This window comes from Heterodontus francisci, chromosome 4, assembly GCF_036365525.1.
Source record: "Heterodontus francisci isolate sHetFra1 chromosome 4, sHetFra1.hap1, whole genome shotgun sequence".
Lineage (NCBI taxonomy): Eukaryota > Metazoa > Chordata > Chondrichthyes > Heterodontiformes > Heterodontidae > Heterodontus > Heterodontus francisci.
The window spans coordinates 178,415,247-178,432,711 of record NC_090374.1 but is presented as its reverse complement, the minus strand read 5'-3'; the positions used below and the strand labels follow the sequence as shown (position 1 = coordinate 178,432,711).

The 17,465-nt window shown below is 45.0% G+C and overlaps 1 protein-coding gene across 4 annotated transcripts in view; it reads left to right on the top strand.

Annotated features, from left to right (window-relative positions):
* The window catches only part of ptbp3 (polypyrimidine tract binding protein 3), a 131,161-nt gene that overhangs the window by 93,307 nt on the left and 20,389 nt on the right, over positions 1-17,465 (top strand). For 3 of the 4 annotated variants that reach the window (XM_068030661.1, XM_068030658.1, XM_068030660.1), the window contains 3 exons: positions 12,357-12,521; positions 13,536-13,646; positions 17,204-17,399. In XM_068030661.1, the coding sequence (XP_067886762.1) occupies positions 12,357-12,521; positions 13,536-13,646; positions 17,204-17,399 (472 nt within the window). The remainder of the gene's footprint in view (positions 1-12,356; positions 12,522-13,535; positions 13,647-17,203; positions 17,400-17,465) is intronic. The other variant, XM_068030659.1, reaches the window with a different exon arrangement.

Sequence of the window (17,465 nt, the reverse complement as noted above, 5' to 3'; positions counted from 1 at the left end):
TTGTGATATACTTGAACAAATCAGCATTGAAAGGGAGGAGGTATTCGCTGTTTTAGTGGGCTTAAAAGTGGATAAATCCCCAGGCCCAGACGAGGCTGCTATGCTCTCTGGCCACAAGAGAAGTGCCAGGGGACTGGAGGACAGCGAATGCAGTACCATTATTTGAGAAGGGTAGTAGGGATAACCCAGGTAATATCAGGCCAGTGAGTCTTAACATCAGTGGTAGGGAAACTGTTGGAAAAAATTCTGAGGGATAGGATTAATCTCCACTTGGAGAGGCATGGGTTAATGAAGGATAGTCAGCATGGCTTTGTTAGGAAGAGATCATGTGTAACAAACTTGATTTAATTTTTGGAGGAGGTGACCATATGTGTAGATGAGGGTAACGCAGTTGATGTAATCTACATGGACTTCAGTAAGGCTTTTGATAAGGTCATAAGGGAGTATGGTCAAGAAGGTAAGAGCCCATGGGATCCAGGACAATTTGGTAAATTGGATCCAAAATTGGCTTAGTGGCAGGAGGCAGAGGGCGATGGTCGAGGATTGTTTTTACGATTTGGAAGCCTGTGACCAGTGGTGTACCACAGCGATTGGTGCTGGGACCCTTGCTGTTTGTAGGGTACATTAATGATTTAGACGTGAATATAGGAATGATCAGTAAGTTCGCAGATGACACAAGAAGTGCTGGTGGTGTTAATAGTGAGAAGGATAGCTTTGGGATACAAGATGACATAGATGGGCAGAGCAGTGGCAAATGGCAAATCTTGAGAAGTGTGAGGTGATGCATTTTGGGAGGACCATCAAGGCAAGGGAATATACAATGGAAGGTAGGACCCTAGGAAGTACAGAGGGACCTTGGTGTACTTGTCCATAGACCACTGAAGGCAACAGCACGGGTAGATAAGGTGCTTAGGAAGGCATATGGGATACTTGCTTTTATTAGCCGAGGCATAGAATATAAGAGCAGGGAGGTTATGATGGAGCTGTATAAAATGCTAGTTAGGCCACAGCTGGAGTACTGTGTCCAGTTCTGGTCGCCACACTAGGAAGGATGTGATTGCACTGGAGAGGGTGCAGAGGAGATGCACCAGGATGTTGCCTGGTCTGGAGCATTTCAGCTATGAAGAAAGACTGGAAAGACTAGGGTTGTTTTCCTTAGAGCAGAGAAGGCTGAGGGGGGGGGGGGACCTGATTTGAGGTATGCAAAATTATGAGGGGCATAAATAGGGTAGATAGGAAGAAACTTCCTCCCTTAGTGGAGGTGTCAATAACCGGGCATAGATTTAAGTTAAGGGGCAAGAGCTTTCGAAGGAATTTGAGGAAAAATCTTTTCGCCCAGAGGGTTGTTGGAATCAGAAACACACTGTAGAGGCAGGAACCCTCACAACATTTAAGAAGTATTTAGATGAGCAGTTGAAACGCCACAACATACAAGGCTACTGGCCAAGTGCTGGAAAATGGGATTAGAATTGATGGGCTTGATGGTCGGCGTGGACACGGTTGGCCAAAGGGCCTATTTCTGTGCTGTATAACTGAGTCAATGCATTTCTGCCTTCAAGCAACCCTGAGCAAAGCAAGCCAACCAAAGTGCACTTTTGCTAGCCAGGACTTCAAGAGTACAGCCTCACCCGAGGACTGCTGGATTTACAGACTGTATTTAAGTTCAATTTATTCTGGACTTCAATCCAACCACCAAATCAGTTAACCTCTGTCATCTATTTGTGCGTGTGTGTTATTCTCGTGCGCATGTGTGCGTGAATGTGTAGCATATTTGTATTTTTAAATCTGGTTCGTGTTAAGTATAATAGATTTAGCATATTGTTCTTTAAACTCAAGAAAACCTGTCCAATTGGTTCTTTTGCAGTCTCAGTAAAAGAAAAAGGTAAAACACTCCTCACTGAGGTGATGAGCGTAACCACTGTTTAAAAGGAATAAACCCTGTTGCGATCAAATAAGAGCGAAGGGCAAGAGGGGAGCCTGAGACCCTGCTCCTCACCTGGCTGTAATAGGACCAATACTTTAATGAGGTGTAGAGCCAAGTGACCCTGGCAGAACCCAAACTGAGCATGTTATTGCTGAATAAGTGCTGCTTGATAGCACTGTTGATGACACTTTCGACCACTGTGCTGAACATCAAGAGTAGACTGATGGGACAGTAATTGGCCAGATTGGATTTGTGGGGATGTGAGAGGGAAAATGGGATTAATGGAGGATTAGTATAAATGGGTGGGTGATGGTCGGCGGGGACTCGGTGGACCGAAGGGCCTGTTTCGGTGCTGTATCTCTCTGACTGACTACTTTTTGTGGACAGGACATACCAGGGCAATATTCCACTTTGTCTGGTAGATGCTGGTGTTGTAGCTGTACTGGAACAGTTTAGCAAGTGGTGTGGCTAGTTTTGGAGCACAAACCTTCAGTACTACTGCTGGGATGTTATTGGGGCCGATAGCCTTTACTGTATCCAGAGCCTTCAGCCATTTCTGATATCGTGGAGTGACTTGAATTGGCTGAAGTCTGACATCTGTGCTGCTGGGAACCTCAGGAGAAGGCAGTGATTTGGATCATCCACTTGGCACTTCTGGCTGAAGATGGTTGCAAATAATTCAGCTCTGTCACTTGCGTTGGGCTTCCCCGTCATTGAGGATAGAGATCTTTGTGGAACCACCTCCTCCGGTTACTGCTGTACTTTGTCTTCTGTTGCAGGACTGGTTACAATCTAATGTGGATGAGTGTCTCCATGAGTTGTCTCTGGCACTGAATGTAGAGTTAGTGGAATATGGTTTTGTCCTAGCTGCAGAATGCTCATGCAGCCAGAAGATTCATTTAATGGCTGAAGTGCATTCTTCTACCAAGGCCCCCAGCAATGCAGGGAAGGTTCCCCAAGTACAAAGCTTCCCATCAGGGATGTTCCCCAGTGCTAGATGTTGGTGAATGTCATGTGGAGATGGGAGTTCATAGGATTAACTCAGCTACTAATGTCGCCATCTCAATGAGTATCAGTGAATTGAAGGTTCCGTCCAGTACAACATTTGTTACTAAATTGAAAACCTCTCATCTGGATTTGGGGCCAATTTGACGTTTTAGCCCACAACAGACATCAAACACAATCCATTCATGCTTAGTTCAAACACCTTTTATAGAGTCATGGTCATTTACGACACAGAAGGAGGCCATTCCGTTTGAGTCCATGTCAGCTGTCCACGGAGCTATTCAGTCAGTCCCGCTCCCCTGCTTGATGCCTGTAGCCTTTCAAGTGGTCATCCAATTTCCTTGTGAAATCATTGTCTCTGCTTCCACCACCCTTGTGGGCAGCGGGTTCCAGGTCATGACCACCCACTGCGCTAAAAAAGTTCTTCATATTCGCCCGCATCGCTGGCCTGAAACCTTCAATCTGTGTCCACTAATCCTTGTACCATCAGTGAATGGGAACAGTTTTTCCTTGTCTAATTTATCTAACCTTGTCATAATCTTGTACACTTGTATTAAATCTCCTTTTATCCCCAGTTTTTCAACCTAACCCTGTAACTAAATCCCCCATCCCTGGAACCATTTTGGTAAAACTCCTCTGCACCCCCTCAAGGACCTATGCATCCTTCCTACAGTGTAGTGACCAGAACTGGATGCAATATTCCAGTTGGGGTTTTTGCACTCGGTGCCTCTATTTATGAAGCCCAAGATCCCAGATGCTTTACTAACCATTCTCTCAATATGTCCTGCCACCTTCCAAAAATCAATGCACATGTAGCCCCAGGTCCCTCATTTCCTGCACACTCTTTAGAGCTGTGCCATTAAATATACACTGCCCCTTCCTGTTAGTTCCGCCGAAATGCATCGCCTCACGCTTGTCAGTATTCAATTCCATTTGTCTGCCCATTCTGCTAGTCAATTTGTGTCCTGTTGCAGGCAGTTGATATCATCCAAGTTGGGTGTCATCGGCAAATTTTGAGGTTCTACTTTGGATTCCAAGATTCAAGTCTTTTATATATAGCAAAGAAATGCAGTGATTCCAGCATTGACCCTTGGGGAACACCACTATCATCCTCCAGTCTGATAAACAACATTTACTACGACTTAAGTTTTAAGCAAATAAAATGGGGGTGGGACAAGCGATAACCAAAGAGAAGGTCCCAGAATAACTGAACAGAAGGCCATGGAACAAAGGCAAATGGTATGTTAATGGTGTGCTGAAAGACACAGCATTAGCGCAGAGAGGGTGTTAATTGACAAAAATAGAACAACCTGGCCCAAAGCACAAACCTGACAAACAAAACAGTGGGTAGGCACATGGTTAAAAAAAGTGAAATAAAATAAACAAAAAAGAAAAAGCTGAAAATAAAAAGGGGGCCCCATCATGCTCTGAAATTATTGAACTCATTGCTCAGTCCAGCAGGCTGAAGAGTGCCTAATGGATAAATGAGAAGTTGTTCCTCGAGCTTGCGTTGATGTTCAATGGAACACTACAGCCATCGCAGGGCATGAGAGCAGGGGTGTGTGTTGAAATGACCAGCAACAGGAAGCTCAGGGTCATACTTGCGGACTGAGTGAAGATGTTCCACAAAGCGGTCACCCAATCTGCGTTTGGTCTCCCCAGTGTAGAGGAGACCACATTGTGAGCAGTGAATACAGTATACTAAATTGAAAGAAGTACAAGTAAATTACTCCTTCACCTGAAAGTGTTTGGGACCTTGGATAGCGAGGAGAGAGGAGATGAATGGGCAGGTGTTACACCACCTGCAATTGCATGGGAAGGGGCCGAGGTGCTGGGGCTAATGGAGGAGTGGACCAGGGTGTCGCGGAGGGAACTATCCCTTTGGAATGCTGATGGGGGAGAGGAAGATGTGTTTGGTAGTGGCGTCATGCTGGACATGGCGGAGGATGATCCTTCGGATGTGGAGGCTGGCGGGGTGCAAAGTGAGGACAAGGGGAACCCCGTCGCAGTTCTGGGAGGGGAAGGGGTGAGGGCAGAGGTGCAGGAAATGGACCAGACATGGCTGCGGGCCTGGTCAACCACATTGGGGGGAATAATCCTTGGTTGATTACCTTAACCATCATTGTTAAACTAACTGGCCTGTAGTTGCCAGGGCTGACCTTAAACCCTTTCTTGAATAAGGGTGTTATTTTGCCACTCTCCAAAACTCTGGCACCTCCCCCTGCATCCAAGCAAGATTGGGAGACAATGTCAAGCCCTTCCTAACTCCATCCCCACTTCCTTTAGCAACCTGGGATTCAAGCCATCCGGACCAGGTGACTTATCTACCCTAAGCATAGCCAGCCTTTTTAGTACCTCCCCCCCCCTCAATTTTTACCCTTTACATTGCCTCTACTCTCTCCACTTGTTATATTTTGTCAGATTCCACTTCCTTAGTGATCACTGATACAAAGTACTCATTAAGTATATTAGCCTTGCCCTTCACCTCTAAGGGTGTATTACCCTCTTCGTATTTACATGCCAGACGACGATTTTTGCGTTCCCTTTTAGGTTGACTGCCATTCTGTTCTCATATTCTCTTTGCGTGTCTTATTTTCCTCTTCACTTCCCCTCTCAACTTATTGTGTATGGCCTTGGTTCTCAATTGAAGAATTCACCTGACATGCATCATAAACCCTCCTTTTTTTGTTTAATCATAACCTCTATGTCCCTTATCCAAGGAGCCCTGTTAGTGGTTTTCTTACCTGTTGCCCTTGTTGGAATGTACCTAGCCTGTACCTGAAAGATCCTTTAAAGGTAACTTGTTCCAATACAGCTCTTCCTGTCAGTCTTCGTTCCATTTTATCCAGGCTAGATCCCTTCCCGTCGCATTGAAATTATCCATCTTCCAATCTAGGTGTTCTGCCTTATTTTGTTCCTTGCTTTCCTGCTTTCCAAGTCTAAACCTTATGATACGATGGTCACTCCCCTGCAGACACTTGGTCCATTTGGCACACCTCATTTCCCAGCACCAGATCTAGCAATGATTCCTTTCTAGCTGGGCTGAGAACATACTGATCAAGTTCTCCTGAAAACATTTCAGAAATTCCTCCCCTCCTTACCCTTTACTCTAACATTAATTGCCCAAATATCAATTGGGATAAAGTCCCCCAATATCACCACTGTATAATACAATTGATTTTCTGATCAAAAGCAGGCAGTTGCTTTTTCAGTAGCCTATTGTAATGACTTGATGGAAAGTGTTTTTGGGGATCAGCACCCCTCAATAACTTAGCAATCAAAACATTTGCATGTCAAAATACTGTGGCCCCAAAATTGTACAGCATAGAAGGAGGCACTATGGCAGTACACAAGATATCTCGTCTCCAAACACACATGCTGACTATTAGAATTCAAGTGCCCCTCTCACCATTTTAAAAAAACTTTTGCTGTTACACTATTCTTTAGCTAGGTATGGGTAGACTACTTAGTAATGTGCCACAGAAACTGAATAGACTGGTCACAAAATCCACCTTTTCTTGCAACGTTGCGCCTCGAGGGACATTTTGATCTTCAGAGATGTTGTGCACATTCATGAGAATGGAAACTGGCTAAAATAGTTATGAAGTTAGGTTGCGTAGACTTGTTATGTACAGGAATTGAGAGTTATGGAACCAAGGTGGGTAGAGAGCGCTAAGATGCATGTAGCCATGATTTAATTAAATGGTGATGCAGTCTTGAGGCCTGGACAACGTATGTCAGCCAAGAGCGACGTCTCAATTCATTCCATCTTTGCTGCCTCCGGAGAATACTTGGCATCAGGTGGCAGGACCGTATCTCCAACACAGAAGTCCTCGAGGCGGCCAACATCCCCAGCTTGTACACACTACTGAGTCAGCGGCGCTTGAGATGGCTTGGCCATGTGAGCCGCATGGTAGATGGCAGGATCCCCAAAGACACATAGTACAGCGAGCTCGCCACTGGTATCAGACCCACCGGCTGTCCATGTCTCCGCTATAAAGACGTCTGCAAACGCGACATGAAATCCTGTGACGTTGATCACAAGTCGTGGGAGTCAGTTACCAGCGTTCGCCAGAGCTGGCGGGCAGCCATAAAGACGGGGCTAAAATGTGGCGAGTCGAAGAGACTTAGTAGTTGGCAGGAAAAAAGACAGAGGCGCAAGGGGAGAGCCAACTGTGCAACAGCCCCGGCAAACAAATTTCTCTGCAGCACCTGTGGAAGAGCCTGTCACTCTAGAATTGGCCTTTATAGCCACTCCAGGCGCTGCTTCACAAACCACTGACCACCTCCAGGCGCGTATCCATTGTCTCTCGCGATAAGGAAGCCCAAAAGAAAGAAAGATGCAGGCTTGAGGTATGGAATCAGACATTTTTTTAAAAAATTCATTCGGGGGATGTGGGCGTTACTGGCTAGGCCAGCATTTATTGCCCATCCCTGATTGCCCTTGAGAAGGTGGTGAGTTGGCTTCTTGAACTGCTGCAGTCTTTAGCGTGTTATGAAGGGAGTTCCAGGATCTTGACCCAGCGATAGTGAAGGAATGGCGATATAGTTCCAAGTCAGGATGGTGTGTGACTTGGAGGGGAACTTGAGGATGGTGGTATTCCTTTGCATTTGTCCTTCTAGGTGGTAGAGGTTACGGGTTTGAAAGGTGCTGTCGAAGGAACCTTCGTGAGTTGCTGCAGTGCATCTTGTAGATGGTATACACTGCTGCCACTGCGTCTGTGGTGGAGGGAGTAAATGTTAAAGGTGGTGGATGGGGTGCTAATCAAGCGGGCTGCTTTGTCCTGAATGGTGTCAAGCTTCTTGAGTGTTGTTGGAGCTGCACCCATCTAGGCAAGTGGAGAGTATTCCATCACACTCCTGACTTGTGCCTTGTAGATGGTGGACAGGATTTGGGGAGTCAGGAGGTGAGTTGCTCACCATAGAATTCCCAGCCTCTGACCTTCTCTTGTAGCCACAGCATTTATGTGGCTGGTCCAGTTCAATTTCTGGTCAATGGTGAGCCCCAGGTTGTGGGTAGTGGGGATTCAGCAATGGTAATGTCATTCAACATTAAGGGGAGATGGTTAGATTCTCTCTTGTTGGAGATAGTCATTGCCTGGCACTTGTGTGGCATGAATGTTGCTTGCCACTTATCAGCCCAAACCAAGATTTTGTCCGGGTCTTGCTGCATTTCTACACGGACTGCTTCATCTGAGGAGTTGCGAATGGTGCTGAACGTTGTGCCATCATCAGCGAACATCACCACTTCTGCCCTTCTGATTGAAGGAAGGTCATTGATGAAGAAGCTGTAGATGTTTGGGCCTAGGACACTACCCTGAGGAACTCCTGCAGTGATGTCCTGGGACTGAAATAATTGACCTCCAACAGCCACAACCATCTTATTTTGCATGAGGTATGACTCCAACCAGTTGAGAGTTTTCCCCTGATTCCCATTGACTCCAGTTTTGTTAGGGCTCTTTGATGCCATAACTCGGTCAAATGCTGCCTTGATGTCAAGATGTTACCTCTTGAGTTCAGCTCTATCATCCTTGTTTGAACTAAGGCTGTAATGAGGTCAGGAGCTGAGAGGCCCTGGCGGAACTCAAACTGAGTGTCAGTGAGCAGGTTATTGCTGAGCAAGTGCTGCTTGATAGCACTGTTGACAACCCCTTCCGTTGTTTTGCTGATAATAGAGAGTAGATTGATAGGGCGGTAATTAGCCAGGTTTGATTTGTCCTGCTTTTTGTGCACAGGATGTAGTTGGGCAATTTTCCACCTTTCCGCATAGTTGCCAGTTTTGTACTGGAACAGCTTTGCTGGGGACGCAGCAAGTTCTGGAGCACAAGTCTTCTGTACTATTGCCGGAATGTTGTCAGGGCCCGTAGCCGTTGCAGTATCCAGTGCCTTCAGTCATTTCTTGATATCACGCGGAGTGAATTGGATTGGCTGAAGACTAGCATCTGTGATGGAGGATCTCAGTAAGAGGCAGAAATGGATCATCCACTCGGCACTTCCGGCTGAAGATGGATGCAAATGCTTCAGCCTTGTCTTTTGCACTGATTTGCTGGGTTACTCCATCGTAGAGGATGGGGATGTTTGTGAAGCCTCCAGTTGTTTAATTGTCCACTACCACTCACATCTGGATGTGGCAGGACTGCAGAGCTTCGATCTGATCAGTTAGTTGTGGGACCACTTATCCCAGCTGTTTCTGCTGTTTGGCATGCAAGTAGTCCTGTGTTGTAGCTTCACGCCGACACCTCATTTTTAGGTATTCCTGTTGCTGCTCCTGGCATGCCCTTCTGCACTTTTCATATATTCCTAATTGGCCATGAGACAGCAAACTATTAAGTGTTCCTGAGTACAGCACACACAAGATGCGGACAGCATGGAAATATTTTGTTTGAGTAACAATTGTAAATCTTTCGAGCTGTGATTTTTAGTGCAATATTTATCTGAATCCTTCAAATACATAGCTGTTTTAATTCATTCTGATACCCATTTCCCTCCGTCATTATTAACCAATGGTTAAAACCTTAATCTTGTATGAGTTATTTGCTGTTATCTGTTTCAATGAGCTGAATAATTTCTTTACTATGTGGCCACGCTTGCCAGTTTGACTTGCAAGAAAGGTCTTGGACTGTCGAGTTCCAGATATAGTAGTTATTGTCCATGGTGTTTCAATTAAATGTTGTCCTTTCTCCCCTCCCACCTCTTCATTTTTTCCCCTGTTCACATCAATGTAAATTCCTTTTGCCACTAGTGCACCTTCCTCAGCTGATGAGTTAATGGAGTTTCTGCCTGTTTTGCCGTAGTCTGTTGTCATTGAATCCACCTATGGTGGGAGGTATTGTGTGCATCCCTTCTCCGCCCCCCCCCCCCCATGCCACTATACTGTTTTCCCTCCCCGGCCCCAAGACCGCCAATTGTACTGTGGCACTTCATTTAGCACACCAGCAGAACCATATCGGCCTCTAGGGCTCCTCCAATTCTTGTCTTTTGTGTATCCCTGATTTCCATTGCTCCACCTTTGGCAGCTGGGCCTTCAGCTGTTTCGGCTGCAAGCTCTGGAATTTCCTCACTAAACAGACTCTCTATTTCTTTAAGACACTCCTTTTTAAACCTACCTCATCTCACCAACTTTTGGTTTCCTGTCCTAATATCTAGTTATGTGGCTTGGTGTCATGTATTGTCTGATGTTCCTGAGTGTCCTTGTAAATAAGTAATTGAAAGCTAATGCACAGGTGCAGCAAGCAGTCAGGAAGGCTCATGCCTTTATCACAAGAATTTGAGTACAGGAGTAGTGAAGTCTTGCTTCAATTGTATAGCACCTGGAGTAGTGTAGTGCAGTTTTGGTCCCCTTATCTTAGGAAGGATATTATTGCCGTAGAAGGTTCACTAGACTTGTTTCCGGGATGGTGCGATTGTCCTCTGAAGAGAGATTGGGGAAACTGGGCCTGTCTTTTCTCGAATTTCGAAGAATGAGAGGTGATCACATTTAAACCTACAAAATACTTAATGGGATAGACAGGGTAGATGCAGCTAAGATGTTTCCCCTAGTTGGGGAGTCTAGAACCAGGGGTCGACGACTTCTTTGGCTTCCTTATCTCGAGAGACACTGGTTAAGCGCCTGGAGGTGGTCAGTGGTTTGTGAAGCAGCACCTGGATTGGCTATAAAGGCCAATTCTAGAGTGACAGGCTCTTCCACAGGTGCTGCAGATAAAATTGGTTGTCAGGGCTGTTACACAGTTGGCTCTCCCCTTGCGCTTCTGTTTTTTTTCCTGATAACTGCTAAGTCTCTTCGACTCGCCACACTTTAGCCCCGCCTTTATGGCTGCCCGCCAGCTCTGGCGATCACTGGCAACTGACTCAAGTTGTGATCAATGTCACAGGAATTCATGTCGTGTTTGCAGACTTCTTTAAAGCGGAGATATGGACGGCCGGTGGGTCTGATACCAGTGGCGAGCTCGCTGTACAATATGTCTTTGGGGATCCTGCCATCTTCCATGCGGCTCACATGGCCAAGCCATCTCAAGTGCTGCTGGCTGTGTAGGGTGTATATGCTGGGGATGTTGGTCGCCTCGAGGACTTCGGTGTTGGAGATACGGTCCTGCCACCTGATGCAAGGATTCTCTGGAGGCAGCGAAGATGGAATGAATTGAAACGTCGCTCTTGGCTGACATACTTTGTCCATGCCTCGCTGCCATAGAGCAAGGTACTGAGGACACAGGCTTGATACACTCGGACTTTTGTGTTCCGTGTCAGTACGCCATTTTCCCACACTCTCTTGGCCAGTCTGGGCATAGCAGTGAAAGCCTTTCCCATGTGCTTGATTTCTGCATTGAGAGTCAGGTTACTGGTGATAGTTGAGCCTAGGTAGGTGAACTCTTGAACCACTTCCAGAGTGTGGTTGCTGATATTGATGGATGGAGCATTTCTGATGTCCTGTCCTATGATCATTTTTTTGAGGCTGTTGGTTAGGCCAAATTCGGTGCAGGCAGCCGCAAACCTGTCGGTGAGTCTCTGCAGACACTCTTCAGTGTGAGATGTTAATGCAGCATTGTCAGCAAAGAGGAGTTCCCTGATGAGGACTTTCCGTACTTTGGTCTTCGCTTTTAGACGGGCAAGGTTGAACAACCTGCCACCTGATCTTGTGTGGAGGAAAATTCCTTCTTCTGAAGACTTGTACGTGTGTGAGAGCAGCAGGGAGAAGAAGATCCCAAACAGTGTAGGTACAAGAACACAGCCCTATTTCACGCCACTCAGGATAGGAAAGGAATCTGATGCGCCGCTATGCTGAATTGTGCCTTTCATATTGTCATGGAATGAGGTGATACTTAGTAGCTTTAGACATCCGATCTTTTCTAGTAGTCTGAAGAGACCACGTCTGTGACGAGGTCAGCAATTTCAAAGTTCAAATTCACAATTTCAAAATAACGGGGAAGCCACTTAGGACCGAGATGAGGAGGAATATCTTTACTCAGGGTTGTGAATCTTTCGAATTTTCTACCCCAGAGGGCAGTGGAAGCTTAGTCATTGAGTATGTTTAAAGCAGAGATTGACTGATTTCTAAGTAGCAATGACAGAAAAGAATATGAGGGTAGTGTGGTGAAAAAGGCATTGACGTAGATGATGAGCCATGATCATATTGAGTGGCGGAGCAGGCTCAATGGGCTGTGGGAAGTTTTAAGCATAAATTAAAGCCATATCCATTTGGTTTTGGAGGCAGGCGTTCTCTGTCCTGCTGAGAATTTGTATTAATGCATATTAAACTGAAAGCCGTTTGACATTGTAGGAACCTGTTTTTCCATAACTGCTGGGGCATTTGGCTGCCAATTGTACCTGTGTTTTAAAAAAAAAAATCAGTTTTCAATGTTTGTGCTTAAACAAATTGCTCATAGAATAAAACAAAAAGGTTGGCTTAAGAAATGTTTTTGTTTTTCCACAGCGAGCCCAGGCTGCTCTGCAAGCAGTAAATGCAATGCACACCAGTAACATGTCTATGACGGGCAGCACTGTTAACGAGGGGGCACTACTAGCTGGTCAAAGTTCTGTCCTGCGCATCATTGTGGAGAACCTTTTTTATCCTGTCACTCTGGAGGTCTTGCATCAGGTAAGGATTCATCATATTTAGATACCAAGCCATTTAAAGCAGCATGGATTCAAGTAAGATGTTAATGGAATTAACTGAATTGGATTTCAGAATTGGTAAACCCAATATATTAAATGTGTAAAGCAGCGAATACGCTAATACTAAACATTACTGGATTTAAAAGAGTTAGTGTGCTATCATCTATTTCTTTTCCCTTCAAATATCTTCCTGCCTTAGGCTTTGGTTAACTTTATTTAGCATGTGTCATTTTCCAATTATGAGCAAGTTTAAGCAATCGACTCTCAAGCCTCAGTATCACTATTGATCTGGTTGCTTGGAGATCTGGATCGGAGTGCCACCTGTGCCTATATATTTTAACATATTAGTTTGTCTCCATTTCTGTCTTGTGGGAAAATGTCTGGGCAATTTTTGGAACTTCCCTGTTCGAGCAACTTTATGGGGTCTTGTGGGTGTCGATCCATGTTCGTAACACTTCTGGGAGTTAGTGCATCACAGGACAACCAAAGTGATCCATCACAGTACCAGAGCTCTGTACTTGTAATAAATTTCTTGCCTGGACCCCAGCTGATGTATTCCACATTGCTTGTCAGTGCAATGTATTTTTATGGCTTATGATAATGACATCACAAGTTCTGACTGACAGATGATTGTCTTTCATGCTTGGAGCCCACACTACTGTAAGTGACTAAGGTGGATTTTATGCTTGTAATTTGTGTTATTTAACTAAACTCCACTCACTACATTTTGATCCTGCTTTTATTGGGAGACTAGTTTTGTTCATGAGTTCTGTTTGCTGTAGTTTGTACAGTCTCGGTTAAATAAGCACTTTTGCTGAGTACATAGACGACTCCTGCTGTAAGCTTGCCCTGCCTCCTACTCATTAGTTGACAGTGATTAAGAGGTTTATGTGTTGAGGCTTGATGCTCTTCTGTTTCAATGGCTGCAAACAAATTAACTTTCCATTTTAATGCCAAAGTCTCCTTTTTATACTGATGCATATTTTACTCCAAACAGATCTTTACCAAGTATGGAACAGTGCTGAAAATCATCACGTTCACAAAGAACAATCAGTTCCAGGCACTGCTTCAGTATGCTGATCCAATGCATGCACATCAGGCTAAACTGGTTAGTGTTGAGTACAGCAGGTAACCCGTTCTTAATTGTTAACTGCTGTATCTCTATTAAAACTAGTTATTTGGCATTTAGAAATGACTATCTGGAGCATCCTCTGTCTTTTTGATATAAATGCTATTTGGAGACTGTTTATTCTACTTCTAGTTGGTGCACAGAATTTCAGAAAATTGTAGAACACCAAATTTGATCATTAATACACAGGAAACATGAGTGTAGATGCTACTAAACTGTTCATTATTTTTCAAAAGGGTGACTCTCCTTTAGGTTATGTGATCTCCACCCCTTTCTGTTGGACTCTGCAGAATGCATACAAAACCCATCCAAGATGCGGATTGGACTTCCACCAATGTTGCTCTGTAACTAGTTACCAGCAGGTTCATGAGAGCAATCTTGGGATGATTCCTTTCACTTTACTTCTGTTTAGCACATCCCCATGGTTGTCTAGCTGAAAATGCTGGTTTACTATTTACTAAAAAACTTAGTGCCTTTAATGTAAAAACATCCCAAGGAGCTTCACAGGAACATTATAAATCAAAATATATCGAGTTACATAAGGGGAAATCAGGTCAGATGACCAAAGGCTTGCTCGAAGATGTAGGTTTTAAGGAGCCTCTTAAAAGAGGAAAGCGAGATGGAGAGGTGTAGGGAGGGTATTTCAGAGCTTGGGGCCTAGGCAACTGAAGGTATGGACAGCAGTGATGGAGTGATGAAAATCAGGGATACTTGAGTCCAGAATTAGTTGAGCCCAAACATCTTGGAGGATTGTGCGTCTGGAGGAGATTAAAGATAGGGAGGTTGAGGCATGTGGAGGGATTTGAAAACAAGGGTGAGATTTTTAAAATCAAGACATTGCTTGACTGGGAGGCAGCATAGGTCAGCAAGCACAAGGGAGTTAAGTGAATGGGACTTGGTACAAGTTAAGATACAGGTAGTGGAGTTTTGGGTGAGCTGAAGTTTACAGAGGGTAGAATGTTGTAGACCAGCCAGGAGTGCATTGGAATAATCAAGTTTAGAGGTATTGAAGGGGGTGAATGAGGGTTTCAACTGCAGATGATTTGAGACAGGAGTGAAGTCTGGCAATGTCAACGGAGGTGGAAATAGGTTGTCTTGCTGATGGCGTTAATATTAAGCAGACCATAAGCATGAAGCATGTCTTCCTCCATTCAGTGCTGTCCCTTTTGCACTTCATTTTAAATATACTGCAGTTTAATTTCTCACCAGTAAGTACTTTAATAAAATGACATCCTTTTATTGCTTTCCTTCCCACCATTTCAGCACCTTTTATTTTGTGTTTCCAAAGCAAAAGCGCAGTTCTGAACAGAAGGACTTATCCTTGGTCTCTTGTCCAATAGCAGTGTCGAGCCCATTACCTGGAGGCATTCAAGAAGAATGCTGATATTTCTTGTTCCGACTGATGCCATCTCTAAATGAAGTACACAATTCACTGTATGGGGACTTGAATGCCATATAGTGAAGTAAAAAAGGATGATTATTTGGAAAACAGATTGTAATTAATCGAATAACACAATGGTGCAACACATTACAATCCTTTGTGCAACAGATCTAATAAGACTCGGGTTTGCCCTTCAAATCCCCATGTTATGAGCTACTAGAGTGTTGTGAGGGAATGGCACTGTTTTACACTCGTCAGTGGTAGAGTAGCAGAGGAGGTGGTCTGGGAGCTGGTTGATTTATTGTGCTCTTAGCTAGGGATGGCATAGTGTGCATTGGCATTCTTGGAGAAGGGGATAACTTTTACAAGTCTTCAAGTTAATCTTCTGTGTTTTTAAGTATTTTTTACTTAAGTAGATTCTGTGCCTTGTCTGAACATGAACCTTCCCAGAAGCATTTCCAGTGTAGAATGGAATTGCCACAATTACCTGTTGGTAGACAAAAGAGCTGAACTCGAGGTGAGAGTGACTGCCCTTGACATCAAGGCATGAGTCGACCGAGTATGGTATCAAGGAACCCTAGCAGAACTGAAGTCAATGGGAATCGGAGAAACTCTTCGTTGGTTGGAGTCATTAATAGCGCACAGGAAGATGGTTGTGGTTGTTGGTCAATCATCTGAGCCCCAGGACACAATTGCAGGAGTTCCTCAGAGTAGTGTCCTAGGCCCCATCTTCAACTGCTTCATCAATGACCCTTCAATCATAAGGGCAGAAGTGGGGATGTTCACTGCGCAGTGTTCAGCACCATTCGTGACTCCTCTGATGCTGCATTTCTGCACAGACTGCTTCAGTAAGACCTGGACAACTTCAGGCTTGGGTTGATGGGTGGCAAGTAACATTCGTGCCGCACAAGTGCCAGGCAATGACCATCTCCAACAAGAGCGCGTTACCATCGTTGAATCCCCGACTGTCAACATCCGAGGGGCTACCAATGACCAGAAACTGAACTGGAGTAGTCTTATAAATACCGTGGCCAAAAGAGCAGTTCAGAGGCTAGGAATCCTGCGGCAAGTAACTCACCTCCTGTCTCTCCAAAGCCTGTCCACCATCTACAAGGTACAAGTCAGGAGTGTGGTGGAATATTCTCCATTTGCCTGGATGGGTGCAGCTCCAACAACACTCTAGAAGCTCGACACCATCCAGGACAAAGCAGCCCGCTTGATTGGCACCCCATCCACAAACATTCACTCCCTCCATTACTGACGCCCAGTGGCAACAGTGTGTACCATCTACAAGATACACTGCAGCAATGCACCAAGGCTCCTTCGACAGCACTTTCCAAATCTGCGACCTCTAACAATTAGAAGAATTTGCACAGCAAATACATGGGAACACCACCACCTGCAAGTTTCCCTCAAGGTCACACACCATCCTCACTTGGTACTATATCGCTGTTCCTTCACTGTCGCTGGGTCAAAATCCTGGCACTCCCTTCCTAACAGCGTTGTGGGTATATCTACCTCTCATGGGACTGCAACAGTTCATCACCACCTTAAGGGCAATTAGGGATGGACAATAAATGCTGGCCAGCCAGCGATGCCCATATCCCATGAATGAATAAAAAAAAAGTCACAAGCGCAGTGGTTAGCACTGCAGCCTCACAGCTCCAGCGACCCAGGTTCAATTCCGGGTACTGCCTGTGTGGAGTTTGCAAGTTCTCCCTGTGTCTGCGTGGGTTTTCTCCGGGTGCTCCGCTTTCCTCCCACAAGCCAAAAGACTTGCCGGTTGGTAGGTAAATTGGCCATGGTAAATTGCCCCTAGTATAGGTAGGGAAATATAGGGACAGGTGGGGGTGTGGTAGGAATATGGGATTAGAGTAGGATTAGTATAAATGGGTGGTTGATGGTCGGCACAGACTTGGGCCGAAGGGCCTGTTTCAGTGCTGTATCTCTAAACTAAACTAAACCCTTCTCGAAATGATTCCAAATATCATGCTTGCCTCACTGTTCCTTCATATAAAAATATGAAGGGTTGAGTTGTGGGTTATATATTCATATGGTGCATGGTAAGCTTTTTATCAGCTCTGTAGAATATCATCTGTTGCTTCAAAGATCCATGGATTGTTATGTAAATCTGTTTCTACTTGGCTTTCTTCAGGCTTTGGATGGACAGAATATCTACAATGCTTGCTGTACTTTACGTATAGAGTTCTCAAAGCTGACTAGCCTTAATGTGAAATACAACAATGACAAAAGCAGAGACTTTACGCGCCTTGATCTTCCTTCCGGCGACGGCCAGCCGACCGTTGACCCTTCTGTGGCCGCCGCTTTTGGTAAGGAAACCTCACTTCTAGGTAAATACATAATGGCAGGTAAATTTTATGTGTTGTCATTTTCTTGGCTTTTTGTTCTGTTCAAAT